This window comes from Cetorhinus maximus, chromosome 1 (assembly GCF_964194155.1).
Source record: "Cetorhinus maximus chromosome 1, sCetMax3.hap1.1, whole genome shotgun sequence".
Classification (NCBI taxonomy): Eukaryota; Metazoa; Chordata; class Chondrichthyes; order Lamniformes; family Cetorhinidae; genus Cetorhinus; species Cetorhinus maximus.
Window position 1 is genome coordinate 59,879,902 of NC_135879.1, and position 27,366 is coordinate 59,907,267.

The following is a 27,366-nucleotide window of genomic DNA, read 5'->3' on the forward strand; positions in this document are numbered from 1 at the left end:
TGAGGCGACTTGCAGGGTGGGGGTGGGGGGGGGTGGTGGGCAAGGGCTGCCCTGTGGTTGAGGCAACATGGGGGTGGGGTTGCAAGAGCTGTTCTGAGGTTGAAGACTCATAGACTCATCGACGTTTACAGCACAGAAGAAGGTTATTCAGCCCATCGTGTCCGCCCCATCAACAAAGATCTGACTACACTAATCCCATTTTCCTGCGCTTGGCCCGTAGCCCTGGAGGCTATGACAATGCAAGTGAATATCTAAATACTTCTTAAATGTTACAAGAGTTTCTGACTCAACCACTCTTTCAGGCAGTGGGTTCCAGACTCCCACCACCCTCTGGGTGAAAAAATTTTTCCTTAACTCCCCTCTTAGCCTTCTACCTCTTACCTTAAATCTATGCCCCTTGGTTATTGACCCCTCTAATAATGGAAAAAGTGCCATCCTATCCATATCCCTCATAATGTTATACACCTCTATCAGGTCCCCTCTCAACCTTTGCCGCTCCAAGGAAAAGAACCCCAGCCCATCCAATCTTTCCTCATAGCTCAGACTCTCCGGCCCAGGCAGCATCCTGGTAAATCTCCTCCGCACCCTCTCCAGTGCAATCACATCCTTCCTATAATGTGGTGACCAGAACTGCACACAGTACTCCAGTTGTGGCCTAACCAGCGTTTTATACAGTTCCAGCATAACCTCCCTGCTCTTGTATTCCATGCCTCGGCTAATAAAGGCAAGTATCCCATATGCCTTCTTAACCACCTTATCCACCTACCCTGCTACCTTCAGGGGTCTGTGGATATGCACACCATGCTCCCTCTGATCTTCAGTGCTTCCCAGGGTCCTACCATTCATAGTCTAATCCCTTGCCTTGTTAGCCCTACCCAAGTGCATTGCCTCACACTTTCCGGGTTGAATTCCATGTGCCACTGCTCTGCCCACCTGACCAGTCCATTGATATCCTCCTGTAGTTTACGGCTATCCTCCTCATTATTTACCACCCTACCAATTTTCATGTCATCTGCGAGCTCCTTGATCATACCTCCTACATTTAAGTCCAAATCATTTATGTACACCACAAACAGCAAAGGCCCCAGCACAGAGCCCTGCGGAGCCCCACTGGAAACAGACTTTCAGTCACAGAACTTTCCCTCCACCATCACCCTCTGCTTCCTGCCTCTCAGTCAACTTTGGATTCTACGTGCCATCTTACCTTAGATCCCAAGGTAGTGCACAAACACGTGCGTGGAGGGCGTGTGGGCAAGTGAAATGGCCACACATTGGGGACACCTTGTATAAAGTGCAGCTAAGACAGTTCAGGTGCAGTCACATTGATATGATTGGGGTCCAGCCTCTGGCTTCTCTGCCCACTCAAGCAACACATAGAAACATAGAAACTAGGAGCAGGAGTGGGCCATTCGGCTCTTCAAGCCTGCTCCGCCATTCATTATGATCATAGCTGATCATCCAACTCAATAGCCTGCTCCCGCTTTCTCCCCATATCCTTTGATCCCTTTCGCCCCAAGAGCTATATCTAACTCCTTCTTGAAAACATACAATGTTTTGGCCTCAACTACCTTCTGTGGTAACGAATTCCACAGGCTCACCACTCTCTGGGTGAAGAAATTTCTCCTCATCTCAGTCCTAAATGGTCTACCCCATATCCTTAGACTGTAACCCCTGGCTCTGGACTCCCCCACCATCGGGAACATCCTTCCTGCATCTACCCTGTCTGGTCCTGTTAGAATTTTATAGTTTTCTATGAGATCCCCCCTCATTCTTCTGAACTCCAGCAAATATAATCCTAACCGACTTGATCTCTCCTCATATGTCAGTCCCGCCATTCCAGGAATCAGTCTGGTAAACCTTTGCTGCACTCCCTCTAGAGCAAGAACATCCTTCCTCAGATGAGGAGACCAAAGCTGCACACACAATATTCCAGGTGTGGTCTCACCAAGGCCCTGTACAATTGCAGCAAGACAGCCCTGTTCCTGTACTCGAATCCTCTCGCTATGAAGGCCAACATACCATTTGCCTTCTTTACCGCCTACTGCAACTGCATGCTTACCTTCAGCGACTGGTGTACGAGGGCACCCAGGTCTCGTTGCACATTCCCCTCTCTCAATTTATTCAGATAATAATCTGCCTTCCTGTTTTTGCTACCAAAGTGGATAACCTCACATTTATCCACATTATACTGCATCTGCCATGCATTTGCCCACTCATTCAGTTTGTCCAAATCACACTGAAGCATCTCTGCATCCTCCTCACAGCTCACCCTCCCACCCAGCTTTGTGTCATCTGCAAATTTGGAGATATTACACTTAGTTCCCTCATCTAAATCATTAATATATATTGTGAATAGCTGGGGTCCCAGCACCGATCCCTGCGGTACCCCACTAGTCACTGCCTGCCATTCGGAAAAAGACCCGTTTATTCCTACTCTTTGTTTCCTGTCTGCCAACCAGTTTTCTATCCATCTCAATACACTATCCCCAATCCCATGCGCTTTAATTTTACATACCAATCTCTTATGTGGGACTTTGTCAAAAGCCTTCTGAAAGCCCAAATAAACCACATCCAATGGCTCCCCCTCATCAACTCTACTAGTTACATCCTCGAAAAATTCCAGTAGATTTGTCAAGCAAGATTCCCCTTTCATAAATCCATGCTGACTCTGTCCGATTCTGCCACTGTTTTCCATGTGCTCAGCTATTAAGTCTTTTATAATGGTCTCTAGAATTTTCCCCACTCCGACATCAGGCTGACTGGTCTATAATTCCCTGTTTTCTCTCTACCTCCCTTTTTAAATAGTCAGGTTACATTAGCTACCTTCCAATCTGTAGGAACTGTTCCAGAGTCTATAGAATCTCAGAAGATGACCACCAATGCATCCACTATATCTAGGGCCACTTTCTTAAGTACTCTGGGATGTAGGTTATCGGGCCCTGGGGATTTATCGACCTTCAATCCCACCAATTTCTCCAACACCATTTCCCTACTAATACTGATTTCTTTCAGTTCCTCCCTCTCACTAAACCCTGTGTTCCCCAACATTTCTGGTATGTTATTTGTGTCCTCCTTTGTGAAGACAGAACCAAAGTATGTATTTAGTTGGTCAGCCATTTCTTTGTTCCCCATTATAAATTCCCCTGTTTCTGACTGTAAGGGACCTTCATTTGTCTTCACCAATCTTTTTCTCTTCACATACCTATAGAAACTTTTACAGTCAGTTTTTATGTTCCCCGCAAGCTTACTCTCGTACTCTATTTTCCACTTCTTAATCAATCCTTTGGTCCTCCTTTGCTGAATTCTAAACTGCTCCCAATCCTCAGATCTGTTGTTTTTTCAGGCCAATTTGTATGCCTCTTCCTTGGATCTAATACGATCTCTAATTTCCCTTGTAAGCCATGGTTTGGCCACCTTTCCTGTTTTACTTTTGCGCCAGACAGGAATAAACAATTGTTTCAGTTCACCCATGCGCTCTTTGAATGTTTGCCATTGCCTATCCACTGTCATCCCTTTAAGTAATGTTTCCCAATCCATCATAGCCAACTCGCGCCTCATACCATCGTAGTTTCCTTTATTAAGATTAAGGACCCTAGTCTCAGAATCAATTACGTTGCTCTCCATCTTGATAAAGAATTCTATCATATTATGGTCGCTCATCCCCAAGGGGCCTCGCACAAGATTGCCAATGATTCCTTTCTCATTACACATTACCTAGTCTAGGATGGCCTGTTCTCTAGTTGGTTCCTCAATGTAATGGTCCAGAAAAACATCCCGTATACACTCCAGGAATTCCTCCTCTATGGTATTGTTACTAATTTGATTTGCCCGATCTGTATGCATATTAAAGTCACCCATAATTACAGATGTTCCTTTATTGCATGCGTCTCTAATTTCCTGTTTAATGCCATTCTCAACATCACCACAGAATCATCAAAGTGCCACCAAACGCTCCACAGCTTTTCACTCCTTGGGCACAGACTGCAAACTACTGGGTGTTTTAGTGGACTGCAGAACAGTTGGACGACTGGGAACATTGTACAATCTCCTTGCTAAAGTTGGCCATGGAGCAGTTACTGTTGGGGGTACTCACAGCCCCTTGCAATGTCATCATCCTGGTTTGGACCAGTCTCCCCTATGGTTCGAGCTAACAGTGCAGCCTTGAGATGCAGGATAGGCAAATGCCCGCGCCTGAGCTGAGAGCAGAGCATGCAGTCCAATGGGCAAAGCTGCCGCCAATCAGTCAGGTGGAGTGGGGCGGAGATGGGTGGGGTTTTGGGCATTGATGCAGTGCACTAATCTCTGGCCATCCAAGTGGCAGCCAGCATTCTCTGGGATGCATTAAAGGGCCTTCAGACTTAACCAAGGCAGGTTTTTAGTACACCCATGTTAACCCATGCGTCTCTCACTTTCATCCTGCAGGAGAAGTACATCAGGATCATGGAGCCTGGTGAATGAGCCGTATGACGGAGAAGACAGTAACTGAGGCACCTGGCTGCGCAGAGGGAGGAGCAGCACCATCTGGAAGATTGGGGGGTTGGGGCTCCAGCACATGTCACCGAAGAGCCACAGCGAGCTGTCGCTAGAGCCTAGCTAGACCCAGGGTCTATAGATGCCACCTTTCTTTCCTGCAGATAACCGAGAACCAGTGTCACTGAAGACGGCGCATGGCTAGGCAACTGGTCGGCCACATCTCCAGCTGCTGCAGGATTTGGCGCCATCGAGTCATGGAGGGCATCCACTGCCAGTGGCAGTGAAAGTGACCGTGGCACTCAATTTCTACGCCAGTGGCTCCTTTCAGGGCTCCACAGGTGACCTCTGTGGGGTTCACAAGCCTCCACCCACAAATGAATTTATGAGATCACCGATGCCACCTTCGCGAGGGCACACAACTTTGTGCATTTCGCCCGGGACCAGGACAGCCAGGATGCAAGATCAATTGGATTTGCCCAGGTCTCAGGTTTCCCGCAGGTGCAGGGTGCCATCAGCTGCACTCACGTGTCACTGATATCTCGGTCGCAACATACGGTCTACTGTTTCAACCGGAAAGGCTTCAATTCGCTGAATGTTCAGCTGGTGTGCGACCACCACAAACACATCCTGCAGGTCTGCACACAGATTCCAGGGAGTGTGCACGACTCCTACATTCTTAGTCGGTCACAGATTCCCGAAGTCTTCCAGGGTCCCCAGAGGCTGCAGGGATGGCTCCTCGGGATCAAGTGCTACCCGCAGAGGATGTGGCTGATGACACCCATGCCTCGGACTGCAGCAGAGCGAAGGTATAATGAGGCTGGTGCTGCAACTCGCAACTTGGTGGAGCAAACCATCAAGAAACTGAAAATGAGGTTCTGGTGCCTGGAACGGTCAGGTGGAGTCCTGCAATATAGTCCACAGACAGTGTCGTGCATCGTCATTGCCTGCTGCACCCTTTACAACCTGATGCTCCAACGGGGAGAGGAGCTGGCTGAGGAGGACATTCAAGAGCTGGAGGTCTCCTCTGATGAGGGGGACGCCGATGGGGATGAGGATGAGGAGGTCTTCGAAGGCTAAGATGACGGGGATGAGGCCCTCGTACTGGCCAGACGAGGCAAGCACACTCAGGAGGCCCTCATAGCTGCTACATTTGTGGAGGATGAAGACGATATGCAGTGAGGAGACACTGTAGATTCTCACATTGCATCTGTGAACGTTTTGACTCCAGTCTGGCTTATGGCAATACACATACCCTCTGTGATAATGCTCCTGTCATGGAGATGCAGTGGAGGACCTAATAGTCACTCGATTCCAGAAGGATGATGATGACATGCAGTGAGTACACTCCATAAATCTTCACACAGCCTCTGAGAATGTCTGACTCCTGTCTGACCAAGTGCAGCTCACTTGTCCGCTGTGATCAGGATCATATCATAGAGGCACAGCCATGAAACTGTAAAAGCATCTGAGCCTTCATCCACCTTCAGCACCTGACCCCTTCAGGAGCACAGCATCACTGGTCACATATACTGAAGAGATGGGGGCCAGGCCCACCTTAAAGATGCTGAGAGCATACAGAGAGAATGCGAGAACTCTGTGACGTCTACCCATGACATTCTGGCAGCAATGACAAGCACCACCAAGGTGCAGGCATCAGTAATGTCTCCAGGGAGTGTGAGGCTGGACCATCACTGTGGTCTGAAGGCTGCACAGAGCACAGGGAAGAGGCCCTGGACTGAGACAGCTGCCTTTATCTTGTGCAGAAAGGTTTCACATCTGAGTGACAACAGCACTGCTTATCAGAACAAGGAACCATAGGCACGGAGACATTCTTGGGAGTTCATTGGCAACAGTGATTAACATGTGATTTACAAGTGATTAACACCCATGCCCAGGCTGTGAAACAACATCTTCTTGACTTTCCTAACCATGCCACTACGTCTTGGTGCTCCCCGGACATCCACAGCAGAGGTGGAGGCAGCCTGCTGACTGCGACGCCCTGTCTGTGATGACCTTAACGGGCGTCCTCTGGAGGGCCGAGACTTGGAGGACCACGGGCTGCTTTTGGGATCCTGCTGTGTGGCAGTGTCTCCCTCCTCGGCCTGTGGAGCTGGAGCTGCTGAGGTCACATGAAGGTGGAATTTGGATGGGCTGGACTCTCCCAGAGTCACCTGGGTGGATGGTCCTGGGGGGGGGTACACCTGTTGGTCCTCCTCCCTATGGGTGCCCAAGGGCCCCTGGCTGACTCCTTGAGGAGCAGGGGTAGCTGGAGTGAGATCAAGCTGCCCGGCACCCCTCTCGTATACACACTGTTGGAGGCCAACTATGGTGTCAGCGATGGAGTTCAATCTGCGCTGCAGTGCAGGAGCGATGACTTGACCAAGGTCTCCATGGCGGCCGCCATCCTGCCAGTATTGACCTTGGTGCTTTGGCATACTGGCGTTATCACTTCAGTCTGACGGTGGACAGATTCCTCCATCAGGCCTTGCAATCTGCGGAGTGCAGTGGGCATTCCTTCCTGTTGTTCCATAGCTTGCCTTTGCAGCTCCAGCAACTCTGACATGACCGAGTCCAGAGGCTCATCACCTGGCTCAGACTCAACCATTTTCTGGCCTCCAGTAGTCCTCCGAGTGCCGGACACCTGGGAAGTCCCTGCTGTGGATCAGACTGCGCGATGTGCTCACCAGATTGTGACCCCGAGTCCACTCTAAAGCTAGGTCCCACTGAGGTATGTGTCTCAGCACTGGCAGAGGGCATGGGTGAGTGCTGTGACGGGAATTCAGGGAGGATGCCTTCAGATTCCTCTTTGGGGCTTGATTAGAGGCCCTGGATCGTGGACTCCATCCGCTGTTTCCCAGACGTGCCTGCAATAGCAAGGAGAGATAATCAGTGCAAGGCAGTGGCCTGTGAAACAGCTGGATGGCTCTGTTTTCAAAATCTGTGAGCACCCTGATTTCAGGCATTCCTCCACCGGTCTGCAACCTCTCCCTCTTGTTGTGTGCCAGCGTGTCCTGCATGAATAGACATGGAGAGAGTGTAAACAGGACGCCTACCAGGCCAGATGATAAGTATGCCTGGCATGTGTGGGTGACGAGTGGTCTCATGGATGGAATGAGAACAATGAAGGTGTGTGTGAGAGAGTGAATGATGATGACCCTTGAACTGGTAGTGAGTGAGATCCCTGTGGATGTGTGATGGGTTTGTGAGTGCGTGAGTTGAGAGTGATGAGAAGAGTGACTTACCCTGGTGGAATGGTGGAGATCATTCATCGTTTTTCGGCACTGGGCGGCTGTCCTCTTTTGTAAGGCATTGGCACTGGCCACCATTGCCACCACCTCCCAAGCCGGATTGATGATGTTGCTGCCCATCCTGCAGCCAGAGTGGGAGTAGGAGGACATCATGGGGAGCCTCCACTGAGTCCACAAGATGCTTGAGGAACGCGTCATTGAACTTGGGGGCTGCAGTCTTCTTACCTTTTGGATCCATGTCTTCTGTGCAGCAGTCGTGGGCTGGAAGCACTGAGAGGTGTCTGCGCAGCTGGACTTTAAATATGGCACCCGGCGTGAGAGGAAGCAGCGAGCCGATGGTGTAACGGGCGAATGAGAGCCGGCCTGCCATTGAAACGGCTTGTTTCCCGGGAATGCACGATTAATGCAGCAGGACTGGGACGATATCGGGTAGAAGCCACAATTGCGGCCGGTGGATAAAACATCACATTTCCCGCCTGCTACCACACTTAGTGTAAATCTGGGGCGATTCCACCCTGGGGCTTAGAGGGTTAAAATATAAGGGCAAGTTATATCAACCTGGCTTGTACTCCCTTGAGTAAAGAAGATTGTTGTCGTCAACTGTTCCTTGATTCGAGGATGATGCCTGCTCAGGTTTGCGAGTTTCTGCCATGATCAGGATGATTCTCGACCCGCAGATCTTTGGAGCTTGATTGGAGACTCTGGGTTGTGGATTCCGTCGGCTGTTTTCCAGATGTGCCTGCGGAAGCAAGGAGAGATAATTAATGATTGGCAGTGACCTGTGAAACAGGACACATCACTCAGAGCATGGTTGTCTGATGGATGTTGCACTGCTGGATCCTCACTTAGCAGAGCACTGCCAACCTCACCATCGGCACAGGAACAGTCTAGATCCTCGCCAGCCAGCTGGATGGCTCTGTTTTCAAAGTCCATGAAGCCCTTGGCTTCAGGCATTCCTCCACCAGTCTGCGACCTCTCACTCTTGTGTGCCAGCTTGTCCCGCATGAATAGAGATGAAGAGAGTGTAAGCAGGACACTTGCCAGGCCAGATGATGAGCATGCCTGGCATGTGTGGGTGGTGAGTCCCATAGGCCGGCTGAGGACAATGAAGGTGTGCGTGAGAGAGTGAACGGTGATGTCCCTTGGACCAGCAGTGAGTGAGGGCCCTGCGGATGTGTGGTGAGTTTGTGAGTGTGTGAGTTGAGAGTGGTGAGAAGAGTGACTTACCCTGGCAGAACGGAGAAGATCATTCATCCTCTTGTGGCACTGGGTGGCTGTCCTCTTTTGAAGGGTGTTGGTGCCAACCACCACTGCCAATGCCTCCTATGCTTGGTTGGTCACCCAGTAGCCCATCTTGCAGCCAGAGTAGGGGTAGAGGACATCACTGCAGGCCTCCATGCCATACAGAAGGCCTTCCAGTGACGTATAATTAAACCTGAGGGCTGCAGTCTTTTTTTACCTTTCATGGACATCTTCCCTGCAGCAGTCCCACACTGAGATGCGTGCACGCAGCTGGACTTTAAGTATGGCGCCCGGCATGATGAGGCAGCAGGGTGATGGCGTGGTGGGCGAATGAGAGCCCACCCTCCATGGAAACTGTGTGTTTCCCAGGAATATGGCAGGTTTGGGATGATACAGCATGAAAAACCACCATTGCGGCTGGCGGGTAAAACATCATTTTACCCACCCCCTACTGCACTTAATGCAAATCTGGGATGATTCCGCCATGGGTCTTTTTTCTTTAGAAATGAGAAGATTTAGAGGAGTCTTGATAGAGATCTTTAAACTTACGAATGGGTTAGCCAGGGCAAACTTGGTGAGACTGTTTCCACCTGTGGAAGAGTCTAAAACAAGGGGCCTTAAATACAAGGTGGTTAGTAATAAATCTAACGTGAAAGATGGAGAAATTTCTTTAAACAGGGAATGGTTTGAATGTGGAACTCACTACCACAGAAAGTGGACAAGGTAAATAACTTAGATACTTTCAAAAGGATTCTAGACGGGTAGATGGATGACAAAGGAATAGAAAGATAAGCTGAAAGGCTGAGATGAGATAGATGGGATGGGAGGAGACTCATGTGCAGTATAAACACCAGGGTGGACTACTTGGGCTGAATGCCCTGTTTCTGAGCTGTATGTTCCACATAGTTCTATGTAAGTGTGTTACGTATGTCTCTGCTAATACTGCCAACAGTAAAATTTTAGGTTTTTGTCTTTTGACAGCATGGCCAATAACACCAACTTACAGTTAAATTATGCCTTTAAATTACAAAATTAGTTAGGGTACTTCACAGCTGTGAGGAGAAAAAAATAACAGGAATGGATGTTGAGTAGTCAGGCATAAGGAGGGTCAACAGGAAGCACATTTGAAAAGATGTGTTTTAAGAAGGTTTTCAAAGATGAAGAGGAAAGAGTAATAATGATAATAATAAAGAGGAAGACTTTAGGGAGGGAATTCAGGGAGCATGGTCGAGGTGGCTAAAGGTAATCAATTGTGTGGTGAAGGGAGGTAGGAAGTATATAGAAGGCCTGAGTTGGAGGACTGAAGAATTTAGGAAGGTAAATAAGTGGAGCTTGTGGAGAAAGGGCAGGGAGAGGGCACATTTTTTAAAAATTCATTCATGGGATACGGGCATTGCTGGCTAGGCCTGCATTTATTAGCCTTCTCTAACTGCCCTCGTTCAGAGGGCATTATTTAAGAGTTTAAGGAGTCACATGTAAGCCAGACCAGGTAAGGACAGCAGATTTCCTTCCCTAAAGGACATTCATGAACCAGATGGGTTTTTACAACAATCGACAATAGTTTCATAGTTTCAGATTTTTATTGAATTCAAATTCCACCATCTGTCATGGCGGGATTGAAACCCAGGTCCCCAGGGCATTACCCTGGGTTTCTGGATTTCTAGTCCAGTGACAATACCACTACGCCATCCCCATAAGGGTTTAAAGAGGAGCTGAAGATTTTAAATATAACGCTTTGGAGCACAGGGAGCCAAATTAGGTCAGCATGATGGATTAATGGATTTAGTGTGGAATAGGATACAGTTGTGTTTTAGACCAGCTGGAATTTATGGAATGAGGAAAATGCCAAGTTGGCAAGGAGGACATTAGAGAAATCCAGTCTAGAAATGACAAAAGAGTGAATCAGAGGGAATAATGTAGGAGCAGATGCAAGCAAAATTGCGAAGATGGAAATAAGCAGACTTGGTAATAGACAGGATGTAATGTTTGAAGTTCAACTCAGGTTTTGGAAGGACAGGCTCAACCTGAGTGAGTAGCTATGGAGGAGCATGGAGTCATTGGCAATAAGTGTGAGGTGATGCACTTGGGCAGGACAAACAAGGCACGGGAATACACGGTGAATGGTAGGACCCTGGGAAGTACCAAGGATCAGAGAGACCTTGGTGTGCATGTCCACCGGTCCCTTAAGGTAGTGGGACAGGTAGATAAGGTGGTTAAGAACGCATATGGGATACTTGCCTTTATTAGCTGAGGCATAGGATATAAGAGCAGGGAGGTTATGCTGGAACTGTATAAAACGCTGGTTAGGCCACAGCTAGAGTATTGCGTGCAGTTCTGGAATCCGCATTATAGAACGGATGTGATTGCACTAGAGAGACTGCAGAGGAGATTTACCAGGATGTTGCCTGGGCTGGAGAGTTTTAGTTATGAGGAGAGATTGGCTAGACTGGGGTTATTATCCCTGGAGCAGAGGAGATTGAGGTGTATAAAATTATGAGGGGCATAGATAGGGTAGACAGGAAGGAACTTTTCCCCTTGGTGAAGGGATCAATAACCAAGGGGCATAGATTTAAGGTAAGGGGCAGGAGGTTTAGAGGGGAAGTGAGGAAGAATATTTTCACCCAGAGGGTGGTGCGAATCTGGAACTCACTGCCTGAAAGGGTGGTAGAGACAGAAACCCTCATAACATTTAAGAAGTATTTGGAAGGCTATGGGCCTAGTGCTGGAAAATGCGATTAGAGTAGTTAGGTACTTGTTTGACCAGCGCAGACTCGATGGGTTGAAGGGCCTTTTTCTGTGCTGTAGACCTCGATGACTCTATGAGCAGGATTTCCCGGTTGGCGTGCGGGGTGCGGGACCCGCTCACCGACACGTAAAATGACGCAGGATGACATTGGGTGGAACTCCCAACGGCACCCCGCGTCATTTCAATTTTCAGGTCGGCAGGGGCGCAGCCGAATCAGCTGTGCGCCCACCAACCTGTCAACGGCCTATTGAGGCCATTGACAAACTCATAAACATCATTAATGGACCTGCCCATTCAACCTTAAGGTTGGCGGGCAGGATGGGAGCCCTGGCGGGCTTCAGGGAAAGCATGAAACCTCATCCACAGGTTTCATGTAGGTTTTTAAAAATTTTTTAAAAGTTCAACTAAAAGTGATGGGCATGTCCCAACTCACGTGACAGTGTCACATGAAGGGACACGTCCAGGAAATTTTATTTTCTATTCTTAACAGTTTTAAATTTGGCACCGAACTCCCTAATGGCAGCACTTAGCCTCAGGGAGATGAGTGCGCTCATGCGTGAAAGAGCGCACTCTCGGCTTAGGGAATTCCCCCCGCCCGCACAGGGAGCGCATAGCCAAGAAATTGGACGTCACGCTGGGCGGGTCTTAATTGGCCCGCCCACGAAAAATGGCAGTGCACTCCCAATCGGGGGTGCCGATCGGAGGTGCGCCTGCTCCTACACCTCCCTTACGACGGGGGGTAAAATTCTGCCCTATGACTCTAACGCAGAGTCTGTGGTGGGGGCCAAAAATAATAGCTTTGTTCTTCCCAATATTCAGCCAGAAGAAATTCTGAGTCAAATATGACGTGATACCAACTGGCAGTCTGACAGACTGACAGACAGACACAGTCAGTCATATGGTTGAGCAAACTGGTGGAGAGGTACAGCAAGGTGTTATTAACTCATGCAACTAAGGGAGTAAAGCAAACACCAGTTTAAAAGGCTAAGTACCAGGTTTAAAAGGCTATGAATAATACACCAGTATTAAAGCTTAAAGCACTTATACTCTATGGCGACATTCTGCAGATATAGATATGTGGGAATCATATTCCAATTTAACTTAAACGTAGTTTCAATAAAATATCTCAAAAATAAAGGGGACAAGTTTTATAGACATAAGACATATCCTTGCCCAGTGGTAATATTAATCAAAAGCAAAAAAGGTAGAAGGTGAGGAGTTGGCAAGTTGGAGACAAATCAATATACTTTCCCCTCTCTTCCATAATATGGCCCCAAATGAGGGGAAGCACAAATGAGATTTTGCTCCTGCGTAGAAAATCAGGCTAATCTTAATTGTGTCACTTCTGATTTCAAACTGGGGAAGAAAAATGTCATCCATCTTGCATTTGCATTTGGATCCTGATTTTTAAGTCTGTCTAAGAATTCCCAAAATGAACAAGCCAAATTGTTATTGTTTTTCTATCTAGATTAAACTGCAAGAGGAACAAAATGACCTAGAATTGATGTCAAACTCTTGATGGAAATATCATGGCCACAGAACTAATTCTGAACATTCTTTGTGGTTTAAAATTAAATTTCATAAAAGCATGCAACAACGTTGCAACCATGTGTTCTGGTATACATCTGTGCAGCATCACGACAGACAAAGCAAAGGGAAATTTTATGTCTGTAGGAATGACCTGGTAGAAGTGCTTGCTGCCTGAGACTTGTGCTGAGTGGTGCTTTTGATTCACAGGTACCATTAGAATCAGATGTAGAATTTGCATGACCACATTACCAAGACAAGTTTCATCTTAGGCTACCTGGAATCCTGCCAAAGATAAAGTGCAATTCAGGCAACAAATGTCATTTTAGAAATACAGTAGAATTATATTCCAAATACAATACATGCAGTCTGGCATACCAGCTCCTTTTGTGAAAATTGCATCACAATACAATTATTTCAAAGGAGCAAAATACGCACAAAATCAGCAAAAATTATTTTTGGCTTGGGTAAACTGGTATAGACACAATCATACTGTACCATTTTATAATTAACTAAAGACAGACTTGCATGACTTGCATCTAAATCTATAACAACAACCTGACCAAGAAGAAAATATTGAGTTCATCTGAAGCCTAGAGCTTGTTATTGCTTCTTTTTCCCTTTTATAGGATTCTTGGTACCACACAGAAAGGGTTGATAAACAGGTGACCCCTTCCCACACAAAAAATGTCCTCTGTTCATGGTGCTTGCCAAGGCAAGGTGAGGGAATGCAGTCCAAAATTTACCACCCCTTTGGGAAAGTACTGGACCTCAGCTTGCCGGCTTCCCTGATAGCACCACCACAATTTGTGAAAGCCAAGTTCAGAAAAATTCTAGCTGGTCTGCTAAATTGCTTTTAACATTAAAGCTTACATTGAAAGGAACTAGTAGCAATGTAAACTCCAAAAATGTAATGGTATGTTGAACGCGAATGAGAAAAGCCCTGCACATGGGTTCAAGTTTATTTGCGCAGAGCTTGTTTCCACTGGGGCAATAAACATCTGCACTGTCTTCTCATACAATTCCAAGAAACAATCATTACAAATAGTAGACACAGGAAATCTTTCCATCACATTAACAATATCAATAACACATTGACCAGAGAAAAACACAATGGCAGCAGGGTAAAATAACCAAATAAGTGATCTGGGAAAATGTTTCTGAAGAACAGTGCAACATGTAATGCATTGAACAAGGAACTGAGCATCTTGTTTTGTCTGATTGGGCACAAGAAAATGCTAGTAGAAGAGACCAAACTAGATTAAAACCAAATTGTCTTTTTGTAAAATCAGTCCTTATGTTTCCCCACAGATAACAGCTGTGCTTTTCTGTGCAGCTGGCTGGATGCTATTTATCTGATTGTGTATTAAGTGCAGTCTGGTACTATTCAGCAAGTACTGAAAAATAATTGGATATGCAGGGCAAGCAGTTGGTGGGGGGGTGGGGGTAGGTGCTGGTGTGGTGTGTGGGGGCTGTAGGGAGTGGTGCAGCTGGTTTGGTTTAACTGAAAAATATGGATACAAAAGAGATCATTACCTTCCACAGCTCTTTTGAAGAAAACTTTACAACTGCCACAGGTAAGGACACCATAATGACATCCTGATGCTTCGTCTGCACAGACCAAGCAAACCTTCGAAGGCGCTGAAGTCACTGATGAGCAGCTCCGATCCAGTCTAATAGGGGAGCTGTAAAACAGATTAGTTTACAACTTTAGAAAGACGCTCTATATTTCTTTTGTTGACAATTTGAAAGATGAAAGTGCTATTACTAGCTGGATATGTTCACACTGGTCCAAAAACAAGCAGTGCCAATTCAGAACACATGGAGCTTCCATCAACATACATGTACTGCATTGTACTAATAATAACTTATACAGAAGAGACTAGATTTCTGATTCTTAAAAGTAAACTTTAGGGGAAGAATTTTCCCTGGGGGGGAAGTGCAGGAGCAGGTGCGCCTCCGATCGGCGCCCACAATCGGAGGCGTGCCCCCATTTTACGTGGGCAGGCCAATTAAGGCCCACCTATCATGATGTTCGCCAGGAGGCGCTATGTGCATCCGCACGAAAGAGCGCATTCATCTCCCTGGGGCTAAGTGCTGCCTCAGGGAGATCGGCACTAAATTCAAAAATGGTCAATGCACAAAATTAAAATTTCCCTGACATGTCCCCTCATGTGACACTGTCACATGAGTTGGGACATGTCCATCACTTTCATTCAAACTTTTATTAAATTTTTAAAATACCCGCCCATGGATGAGGTTTCATGCTTTCTCTGAAGCCTGCCAGGGCTCCCGGCCTGCCCACCAACCTTAAGGTTGGACTGGCAGGTCGTTTAACGAGTTCAATTACTTTTTAAATGGCCTCAATTGGCCATTGATAGGTCGGCAGGCGCACAGCTGATTCGGCTATGCCCCCGCCGACATGAAAATTGAAATGACGCGGGGTGACGACGAGAGTTTCACACATCATCCCGCATCATTTTACGCGTCGGCGAGCGGGCCCCACTCCTTGCTCACCGACCTCAATATCCTGGCCTAGGAATTTGTGCTTGCGCTGCACAGTTCCCCCCTGTACTGCATGCCCAAACCCATCCCACTGTTAGGAGTCCATTTTAAAGGTTCAGGTGAGGAGATCAGTTAATCCTACTGACCCATAATGGGGGGGATTAATAAGATTTCACTTCAAAAGATAATCTGATAATTGCATGTCTGAAAATTGAGTTGCAGTAAATAACTTTGCGATAGTCTAATATTTCTCATATATTTAGCAGCTTGCATAACTTGTTCTTTTGTATTCTGCCATAACATTCTGTTATAGGCTGTTATCACAATCTACAGCACCTTTTAATATTCCTTAAAGGGAGCCCCTCCTCAGAAGTACAAATGGTGCAGAAACAAAATATGTGGCACAGGCTCAGGGGAAATCCAGCACAACTCTTCTAATGAAGACTCACACAGACTCGAAACGTTAATTCTGTCTTCCTCTCCACAGATGCTGTCAGACCTGCTGAGATTTTCCAGCAATTTTTGTTTTTGTTTCAGATTTCCAGCATCCGCAGTATTTTGCTCTTAACTTAAGTTAGGTTCTAAGATGATTGTTTCTGTTGTTTGAACCTGGATTTTGTTTTATTATTTCCACAGATAACCCCATGCAGCTCAGTACTGTCTGGAGACCTTGCTACCTATTAGTGTTGCCCAGAATACCCAGTGCTGTCAAAAACAGCTCATTCAAAATGGAATTAAATCACCAAATTAAATCCACCATTTATCCTGTATGCAGGCCAGAGTATGTTTCACAAATGCAACTCATCCCATGATGAAAAATGACATTGATAAAACATTTGAGCTTTGTGAAATCATCTGAATTTCCAGACATTGCTGTTGTTTCACAGCACTCTGGCTAATCATTATCCTACAGGTAATTTTCAGCTATCAGTCATACTGTTGTTGTCACACTGCAAACTTCTCCCATTTATGTATTGCTCTGGATATCAGGTGAGAAATTGAGATAATTTTGCGCCCATTTTTTGGGCACTACAAGTACCCTTGGAGCTGTTGATTTGGGACCACAGCAAATGCGCACTCTTGTGGGAAGTACTGCGCTTAACTCCATATTTGCCAGAACTATGCAGAGCACACAGGTTATGATGTCAATCAGCATCCAACACTGATTTGACACCAGTTGTGCCATTTTGAAGCTCATCATCTTGATCTGGCAGAACTTAACATGTATTCAGCAGCAGAAAGGACCCCAGCACCAGTGCTATCTAAAGGGTTAGTAACATATTTACAGGTCAGTTTCTGATTGGCTTCTTCTGGCTGTTGTTTCAATTCCACAAGTTCTTGGTGCTTTCTGTGGTTTTGTTGAAGTTGCACAAGTTGAAAAAAGGAGTAGTGTGGCAGGTGCTGAAACAGTTTTTGCTGCCTACAAGGTTTCTGCGCAAAACACTTGCTCCCAGACCATGGGCACACTGGTAGACATTCCTTCTGGAATATAGGTGCTTGAAAAATGAACAGAGGTTACACAGAGAAGGCCAAGCTGCTGGAAGAGTGAGGAAGAGGAGTCAAAAAGGATTCTGGAAGGCTATATCTCCCAGGGTAGTCAAGGAGCAGTGAGGAATGATGTATGAGATGTCCTCACTGAAATCTAGCACCTGCTGCAGCTACATCTCCAACCTCAGCAATCTTAGTAATCCAGAGGACAGGTTGCAGGATCGCTGTAACCCGTTGAACGCTGTTGTCCACAGCCATAATTGCAGCAAGATGACCTTGCATGTCTTCAGTCTAAAATTCCATTGCTGCACTCAGACCTTGGGTGGCTGCTGATTGTGCTGCAGTGAAAGCTGAGATATCAGCTATCAGACACTGCTTCATGGTTGTGTCCACAAGTGAGCTGCTGGAATTGGCCAATACTTCCATACAGAAAACAAAGGGCTCCAAGCTCTGTGCCAAGTTGGTGCTAGGCTTTTCCATGCTTCTTGACATTGACCACAGGCTTTCTAACAGGCTTCCAACCACATCACATATTTCATTTTGCATTCCAGTGTTCTTCTATAGGCTGCTCCATTGAAATATTCAACTGATCCTCTGCAGCAGAGTTTGTGTGTGATCTCGACCTCCAGTGAGTTGGCACCTGCTCCTTGCCCTGGCTACAGACCAATCATGTCCCATGTCTTAGGGGGAGATTTGGGGAAGATGGTGTATTTTATTTTTTATTCGTTAATGGGATATGGGCATCTCTGGCTAGGCCAGCATTTATTGCCCTTGTTCATAGAGCATATAAGAGTCAAATACATTGCTGTGGGTCTGGAGTCACATGTAGGCCAGACCACATAAGGACGGCAGATTTCCTTCCCTAAAGGGCATTAGTGAACCAGGTGAGTTTTTACAACAATCGACAATGGTTTCATCAGACATCATCAGACTTTTAATGGATTCAAATTCCACCATCTGCTGTGTTGGGATTCAAACTCTGGTCCCCAGAGCATTACCCTGGGTATCTGGATTACTAGTCCAGTGACAATACCATAATGCCACTGCCTCCCCACATGGGTTCAAATAACACCATGGTAGCTGGTGGAATTTAAATTCAATTAATAAATCTGGAATATATATTAAAAAAGCTAGTCTCAGTAATGGTGACCATGAACCTATCATCAATGGTTGTAAAAATCTATCAGTTTTACTCATGTTCCTTAGGGAAGGAGATCTGTCATCCTTTATCCAGTCTGGCCTACATGTGGCTCCAGACTCACAGCAATGCGGTTGACTTTTAGCTGTCCTCTGAAATGTTCAGTTCAAAGGCAATTGGGGATGGGTAACAAATGCAAGCTTTGCTAGTGACGTCCATATCCCATGAAAGAATTTTTTTAATGGACACGCAGAAACCACCTCTATGCTATCCTCTAAATTACAAACAGTGGCCAGGATTTTCAATTCTGGGTTGCGGACCCCGCTGCCGGTTCATTCAGGGTCCCAACCCCACACAACTTGCTCCAGACATGTCCATCTGGGTTTTTAAAGGGCTAGGTTAATTAATAGCAGGGTGTGGGCTTGCCGTCCAATTCAGGACAGCAGTGGGCTCCCGAGCCTGGAAGACCAATGGGAGGCCCACCAGCACTGACACATCAGCAGCTGAGATGGAAGCTGCAGATTCGCAATAGACAGAGACAGGGCGCCTGAATATGGAGATGCCCTCTGAAAAAGAAGTTAGCTTTTTAAAATTTAAAACAGCCACAGCTACCTGGCCATGATAGCGGGAGGGTGGCGGTGGGGGGGCAACCAATCCGGGGTACAGCCAGTGGCTGCAGCTGTGACCTGGCAGCCCTAATGGGTAAGTGGGTTTTCCTCATCACCTCCTCTGCTCCACTTCTCACCCTGAGCCCACCACGTGACATGGACTGCTTGCACGGCCGACTGCAAATTCCAGTTGGCATGGGAGGCCTTGTAATTATCAATAATTGTCCTGACCTGGCTGCCTGCCAGGGAATGATAAGCGGACCATCTGACCCCAAGCTGTCCTCATTGGCCCGGGGTTGCGATCGTGCCTGCGAACCGGCACTGAGGCTGATGGCACAAAGTTGCACAGCTGCCAGCCTCTGATTTAGACTCTGCACCAATATCCGGCCTAGTGTCAGTATCTGAGCTGGTGGTTTCAAATGTGAAACTGAGTGACGGTGCACCTTCAACATTACAGCTTTCTTGCTGTCCCCCCACTGCTTGGTTAGGTGACACTTCTTGGGTATCTGGAAACAGAAAGGAACAAGGGTAAAGGTTGTGGCTTGGGGAAGGGACAGTGTCGGGGGAGCAGGAGGGGGAAGCAAGAGTCGCATGCTTACACTATCTGCAATTTGTAATCAGCGAAGAGGGTGGGGGTGAGGTGGATTAAGTTTGATAATCCTGTCATTTTCAATGATTTCAGGCATGGCCAGCATCGTCTCCTCCAAGGGGGTTAGAACATGCAGATGTGCCCCTCCTCCAGTTTGCTCCTGTTGCCTCTGAGGGCGGAATCGTGTGGTCCCATTGGCAGCAGGCATCATGGCGGGCATGAGCGGACAGTAATGCGAGAAGGCCAAAAATCAGTTTCACGCTGTCGTGAAATCAGTTTGCGATCGTCCGCTCCACCTATCAAAGGCGGGCCATATTTCCCGCTGTCTGACGTTGGGAACTTAATTTTAATGCATTTGCAACTCATTATTGTGCCCTCACACTGGAATCAACCCCCACGTCAAATTTACCACCCATGTTGGTGTGACTTCAGAATGGTGGCCTTCACAACTGCCTTTAAAAGATGTGCACCTGGCTAGCTGATCTTTGAAGGGAACTCGGAGGTGAGTGCACACAACCTTGCGCAGTGCTCGCAAGCATCGCCCGCAGGGCATCAAGGAAGAGGCGTCATGCATTTGGGCAAATCACTTTTTCCTGGCTGGCTTTCAGCGCAGTGCCAGGGCAAGAGCTCAAGTGCGGGTCAGGCTGGAGTTTGCAGGAGGGGTGTTGGGGCAGCACAGAGTGAAGCAAGTACACAAGCACATTCTGGCGGGTGGGTGTGGGGTAGAGAAATGTCCAGGCACTTGGAAAGCTTGTCAATAGTGAGCATTCTTCCACAGCTGAGACCATTCAGCAGCAGCTCCATTGACGTGCTTGGAGTTGGGCCTCTGAAGCATTTCTCTCCACTCAAGCAACGCAAAAGCATGAAAGTGCCACCAAATGCTCCAGAACTTTTCACCCATCGGGCGCCGACTGCAAATTAATGTGCATTTCAGGGGCAGCAGAACAATTGGCCGACTGGGCAAGTTGTAGACTCCCCTTGCGAAAGGTGGCCATGGCACAGTAACTGGTGAAGGTGCTCAGAGGCCCCTGCAATGTCTTTATTAAGGTTTGGACCAGTATCCCTCATGGTTGAAGCTAACAATGTCTTGCAGTGTGGGTTAGGAGAATGCCTGCGCCTGAGCTGAGATCACAGCATACAGACAGGGGCCGAAGCTGCTGCCAATCAGTCAGGTGGAGTGGGGCAGAGGTGGGTGGGGGTTCGGACAGCCAAGCAGTCCACTACGCACTGGCCATCCAAGCGGCGGCCAGCATTCTTCGGCATGCATGAAGCGGCCTTCAGACTTAACCAAGAGAGCTTCTTAGGGCACATATGCTAACCCACACATCTCTCTCTTTGATCCTGTAGGAAGAGAACATCAGGATCATGGAGCCTGGTGGGTTAACAGTATGCCTCATGGCTTACAGAGACCAGAGGAGAAGAAGAGAGCGGCACAGACACCTGACTCGGCAAAGAGAGGAGCACCTCCCTCGAGATGAAGGGACGGCAGGACCTGCTGCGCATGCAGCTGAAGATCCACAGAGAGCCGTTGGTCGTAGGTGCCTCACTAGACTCAGGGTCTATTGATGGTGCCCGTCATTCCTGCAGATGACCAAGAACTAGTGTTGCCTAAGACAGTGCATGTCTAGGGAACTGGTCAGTCATTTACGCCATCTGCTGCAGGATTTGAAGCCATGGGAACATGGAGGGCATCCACAGCCAGTGGCCTTGAATGTGACCACGGCACTCAATTTTTACACCAGTGGCTCCTTCTTGGGCCCAACAGGTGACCTATGAGGGATCTCGCAAACCTCCATGCACAAGTTTATCCAGGAGATCACGGACGCTGTCTTCATGAAGGCATAGAAATTATGCATTTCGCCTGGGATCTGGAAAGCCAGCAAGCAAGAGCACTGGGATTTGCGCAGATCTCTGGTTTTCCACAGGTGCAGGGTGCCATCGACTGCACTCGCATGGTACTTAGATCTCCGTGGCAACAAGCGGTCAACTACATCAACCGCAAGGGGTTCCACTCACTGAATGTTCAACTGGTCTGCAACCACCACAAACTCATACTGCAGGTCTGTACACAATTTCCCGGGAGCATCCACAACTCCTACATCCTTAGCAGGTCTCAGATCCCTGACATCATCCAGGGTCCACAGAGGCTGCAGGGTTGGCTCCTCAGGGACAAGGGCTGCCCACAGTGGGCATGGCTGATGATGCCCGTGCGGCAGCCTCAGACTACAGCAGAGCAACGGTATAACGAGGCTCATGCCACAACCTGGACTTTGGTGGGGCAAATGATAGGCATCTTGAAAATGAGGTTCCAGTGTCCCGACAGCTCTGGTGGAGCACTGCAATACAATCCCCAGGGGGTGTTGCGCATCATTGTAGCTTGCTATACGCTACTCAACCTGGTGCTGCAATGGGGGGAGGACCTGGCTGAGGACGAGATGGAAGAGCTGCACATCTCCTCCGATGAGAAGGACGTTGAAAGGGATGACAGTGATGAGGTCCTCAAAGGCGAGGATGCCGGTGATGAGGCCATCGCACTGGCCAGATGAGATAGGCGTGCTCGGAAGGCCCTCTTAGCCGCAAGATTCGTGGAGGATGATGACAAGATGCGGTAAGGACAGTCCTGACATTCTCAGCTTGCATTTGTGAACGTTTGACTCCTGTGTAGCTGATGGCAGCGCACATACCCTCAATGCTCAGGCTCATGTTATAGAGACTCAGCGGAAGCCCTCATATTCAATCGATTCCAGGAGGATGATGATGACATGCAGTGAGGACACTACATAGATCTTCACATAGTCTCTGAGAATGTCTGACTCCTGTCTGGCTGAAGGCAACTCGCTTGCGCTCCGTGATCAGGGTCATATCATAGAGATGCAGCCATGAAACTTTAAATGCACCTGATCATTTGTCAGCCTGCAGCACCTGAGCCTTTCAGGAGCATAGCATCAGTGGTCACAGATACTGAAGAGTTGGGAGGCTAGCCCCACCTCAAAGGTGCTGAGAGCACACAGAGAGAATGATGGAACTCTGGGACACCTGCCCACAACATTCTGGCAGCAATGACAAGCACCATCGAGGTGCAGGCATCACTAATGTGTCCAGTGAGTGTGAAGCCGGACCATCACTTTGGTCTGAAGGTTACACATTGCACAGGGAAGAGGCCCTGAACTGAGACACCTGCCTTTATCTTGTGCAGGGACCAAGGTTTCACATCTGAGTGACACAAACACTGCTCATCATAACAAGGAGCCATAGGTAGGAAGGCATTGTTGGGAGTTTATTTACAATAGTGAACATTATGTACAAGTGATCAACACCCATGCCCAGCCTGTGCAACCTCATCTTCTTAACCTTCCTAACCCTGCTGCTACGTCTTGGTGTTTCCCCAACATCCACAGCAGAGGTGGAGGCAGCCAACTGACTGCGATGCACTGTGATAACTTCGGCGCGTGCCTTCTGGAGGGCTCAGATCTGGAGGGCCCCGGCCTGCTTTGGGTCTCCTGCTGTGGGCCAGCTCCACCCTCCTTGGCCTGTGGAGCTGGATTTTCTGGGGTCACAGGAAGAGTGGATCCGGTTCGAGTGGACATTCCCGGAGTCATCTGGGTGGATGGCCTCGGGGTGTCGAGCTGCTGGTCCTCCTCTCTATGAGTGCTCGAAGGCCCCTGGCTGACTCCTTGAGGAGAAGGGGAAGCTGGAGTGAGATCGAGCTTCACCACGCCCTTCTCACATTGACACTGTTGGAGGCCAACTATGGCGTTAGCGATGGAGTGCAGCCCACGCAGCAGTGCAGGACCGATGTCCTGGACCAAGGTCTCCATGGTGACCACCATCCTGCCAGTGTTGACCTCAGTGTGTTGACATGCTGGCACTATCACCTCAGACTGAAGGTGGATGGACTCCTCCATTGTCCCTTGCAACCTGAGGGGTGCACCAGACATCCCTTCCTGATGTTCCTGCGATTGTCTTTACAGCTCCACTAACTGATTGAGGACCAAGTCCAGAGGCTCATCATCTAACTCGGATTCAGCAGATTCCTTGCCTCCAGCAGTCTTCTGAGTGCTAATTACCAAGGATGCCCCTGCCTTCACCTGCTGTGGAACAGATTATGTGCTGTGCTCACCAGGCTGTGATCCTGAGGCTGCTCTACACTAAGGTGTGTGTCGCTGCACTGGTGGAAGATGTGGGTGAGCACCATGACAGGTCTTCAACGGTGCTGCCCTCAGGGTCCTCATCCGAGATGCTCTCAACACTGAGGTCAGGGTCAAGATTGCCTGAGGATGATGTGTCAGATGTGCTTAGGATAGAAAGTGGAGATTATTCGTGCTCGGCAGCCGCACTGAATACAGGACAGTGGACTCAGTAGCGTTGAGAGAGGAATGATGGGGTACAGGATCCTCATGTGGGTGTTCACTGTCGATCTCACCGTCATCGCAGGGACAGTCTACGTCCTCGATAGCCAGTACCAATGTGCAACTCTCAAATGGAATGATGTCCAGCACTCCACCCCCAGTCTGGGACCTCACCCGTTGATTGTACGTGATCTTGTCCTGCATAAAGACAGATGGAGACAGTGTGAGCAAGGTGCATGCCAGGCCCAAATGAGAAGGATGCCAGGTGTGCATGTGTGCTGAGTGGAGCCAAGACGGGATGGGGAGGTGATCTCCAGAGGAGATGAGGCCAGATGGGGATGTGAGGGTGTGTGTGAGAGTGAGTGGTGATGTCCCTTGAGCTGGCAGTAAGATGCCAGTGAATGTGTTTTGGGCTTGTGAGTGGGTGAGTTGAGAGTGATGAGATGGTTGGCATGGCGGCACAGATGAGGTCATTCACCCTCTTTCTGCACTGGATGGCTGCCCTCTTGTGTGCAGCGTTGGCACTGACCACCTCTGCCACCGCCTCCAAAGCTAGAGTGGTGAGACTGATGGGTCTCCTGCGGCCAGAGCGGGGGTAGAGGACATCGCAGTGCTCCTCCACAGCACCTGGAATGCATTCCAGGGATGTGTCACTGAATTGGGTGGCTGCATTCTTCTTAGCTTTTGGAGCCATGTCATCACTGGAGCAGTCCTGGGCTGTAAGCATTGAGAACTGTGCCGCGCAGCTGCAGTTTAAATACGTCATCCGGCACGAGGAAGCGGCGAGGTAATGGTGTGGTGGGCAAACCAGAGGTCACCCGCAAGCGATCCTGCATGTTTCCCGTGATTGCATAATTTATGAGGCGGGAAGGGGGCAATTGGGCATGAAAACCTGCCATTGCAGCCCGTGGGTAAAATGTCTTTTTTCACACCCGCTTTTTTTACATCCACTTAGTGCAAATCTGGGACGATTCTGCCCTGAGTTTGTAGTTTCTTGTCCTAAAACAGAGAGGGAGGTGTGTCAGTGAGTGTTGAGCAATCCATTTGGGTGATGTGCCAGCTGTGGATGTGGTTGTAAGGCTTCTAGCAGTGCTCGGTGTGTGAGGATGAGGCAAAGATGAATGTTTGGTATGAGTCCTGATCAATCGAGATTGTTGGTAGGTGAAGGATAGGGCTGTGGTGAATTCAGTAGTGTCTGAGGCTAGTAGTACAATTCAAACACATTTGAAGAGCATTCACTGTCCTTGACCACTTATGTGAGTCCATTAAACTTCTTGTCATACTGCATCCAGGTCCTTGGGCTTGAATCCTGGTTTTGATCTCCATGGCTATCTGATCCCAATGCCTGCTAAGTGTTTGCCTGCAAACCCTCCTGGCCTCCTGCCAATACAGGACATCACTCCTCCTTTCCACCTCTTCTACCAACATCTCCATTGCAGCATCCAAAAACCTTGTAGCCTAATTTCTGTAATGCTGTTCCATTCTTCACTGATCCCCAAATCAGATTCACTTCCTGCATGACTGCCAGCACAGGTGTCAGCTGTGGCTCAGTTCATAGCACCCTCGCCTTTGAATCAGAGGGTTGTGGGTTCATGTCCCACTCCCGGAAACCAAGAACTGTGAATGTACTCGACAGAGTTACAATCTATGACTGTTGATAACTCGAAAGAGTTACTCCAGCCACTGTGCACCTCCACTTTAAGGGGTGCAGGCCAGGTTTAAGCAGTGCAGGCAGGCTTTAAGTGGTACTAGTCAATCACAATGCCTCCCTGCAGATGTATCCAGACAGTGTGGCTAGTGCTGGCTGGCTGCTGAAATCACAATTGGATCACAAAATTAGCATCCTGCCTGCATTAAAATTGATAGGGGTGGGTTAATGACACCCTCGCCCATTTTCAGAGGCTATCAAATTTAGCCTTGTCTACCCTGTACTGATTCCGTAAATTAGGGCTGGAATATAGCACAATCAAAGAGCTGTTTTTGCCGACATGCAAAAGTCAATATTGATGCATTCATTGTTAATTGCTAATATGTTATGCATCAGAGATGGTATTATGGCAGATCAACAGGTTATTTAAGCTGTTATTCTATCACAACTTGCATTACTAATGGTCTGTACTAAGGTTTTGTCCATGCAGAGACACATTCTGATTCAATAAAATGAAAATTTAAGTAGTCATGTAAATAAGCGATAGAGAAAACACAGAGCATTTCTAAACTGAAAGTAATAAAAAAAAGTCAACTGCACTGAAGAGTTTCCAGATAGATTCAGTTCATGGAACTGTCAGCTCTAAAGATTCCCTTCAATGGTCAGCCATGTTAGCAGCAGGGAAATGCTGGGATTGCTGCCTGGGTATTTGTAACACACTTTGCATGTTTCACCGTAAAGGGTTGATATCAAAACAGTGAACTCTGGAATTTTACTGAACTATAAAATTAGCATAAGGAGTATTTCCAGCCCCAGGTTTAAAGTTATAATTAATATTATAAACAGATGAAACTGGGAGAATAATGACAATACCATGTGAAAATGTGTTTAATTGCAGTCTTTTGCTTAGCAACACATTCTGTTGAGACATTGTTACCAGATGACAGTGCCGTATTAGCTGTACTGAATGCTGACAAAATGTAGGTCTTGTGTAAGTGTATCAATGGCCCATCCTTTAAAATAGTCAGGCACTAAAACAAAATAAATAAAAACATTCCAGCTTCCTTTGGAATAAGATTGACAGTAAACACCCAGTTTGTAACTATGAAACTCTCTGTCTGACTTAATAAAAACACTGGTAGTTTACAAAAATAAATTATGGCATCCAAGAGTTTGCTTTAAATAATTTTTTTACAGCGTTTCCAATTATGTTTTCCCCAGCGCCACTGAACTGTACTGGAACTACTGAGCTAGTGAAATATGCGTAATTTGTACAACTGCAGCCTTTACCAGGCAACTCAATTGACACTGCATGTTTTGCCTCACGTTCTAAACAACGAACAGTACACATGAGGCCACCACCAAACACATCTTCCCTTCAACCTCCGTCGGCATTCCATAGGGACCATTCCCTCTGGGATACGCTGGTCCACCCCTCCATCACCCCCTCCAGCTCAACCCCCTCCCTTGGCACCTTCCCATGCAATCGCAGAAGGTGCAATACCTGCCTGCCCCTTTACTCCCCCCCTCCTCACCGTCCAAGGGCCCAAACACTCCTTTCAAGTGAAGCAGCACTTCACTTGCACTTCCCTTAATTTAGTCTACTGCACTCACTGCTTCCAATGCGGTCTCCTCTACACTGGAGAGACCAAACACAGACTGGGTGACCGCTTTGCGGAACACCTTCGGTCTGTCTGCAAGCATGACCCAGACCTCCCTGTCGCTTGCCATTTCAACACACCACCCTGCTCTCATGCCCACATGTCCGTCCTTGGCGTGCTGCAATGTTCCAGTGAAGCCCAACG

General features: G+C 47.9%; 1 protein-coding gene across 3 annotated transcripts in view; it reads right to left on the bottom strand.

Annotated features, from left to right (window-relative positions):
• nr3c2 (nuclear receptor subfamily 3, group C, member 2) overlaps nt 1-27,366 on the bottom strand; it is a 400,233-nt gene that overhangs the window by 125,422 nt on the left and 247,445 nt on the right. For all 3 annotated transcript variants that reach the window (XM_078541236.1, XM_078541242.1, XM_078541249.1), the window contains one exon: nt 14,773-14,921. In XM_078541236.1, the coding sequence (XP_078397362.1) occupies nt 14,773-14,921 (149 nt within the window). The remainder of the gene's footprint in view (nt 1-14,772; nt 14,922-27,366) is intronic.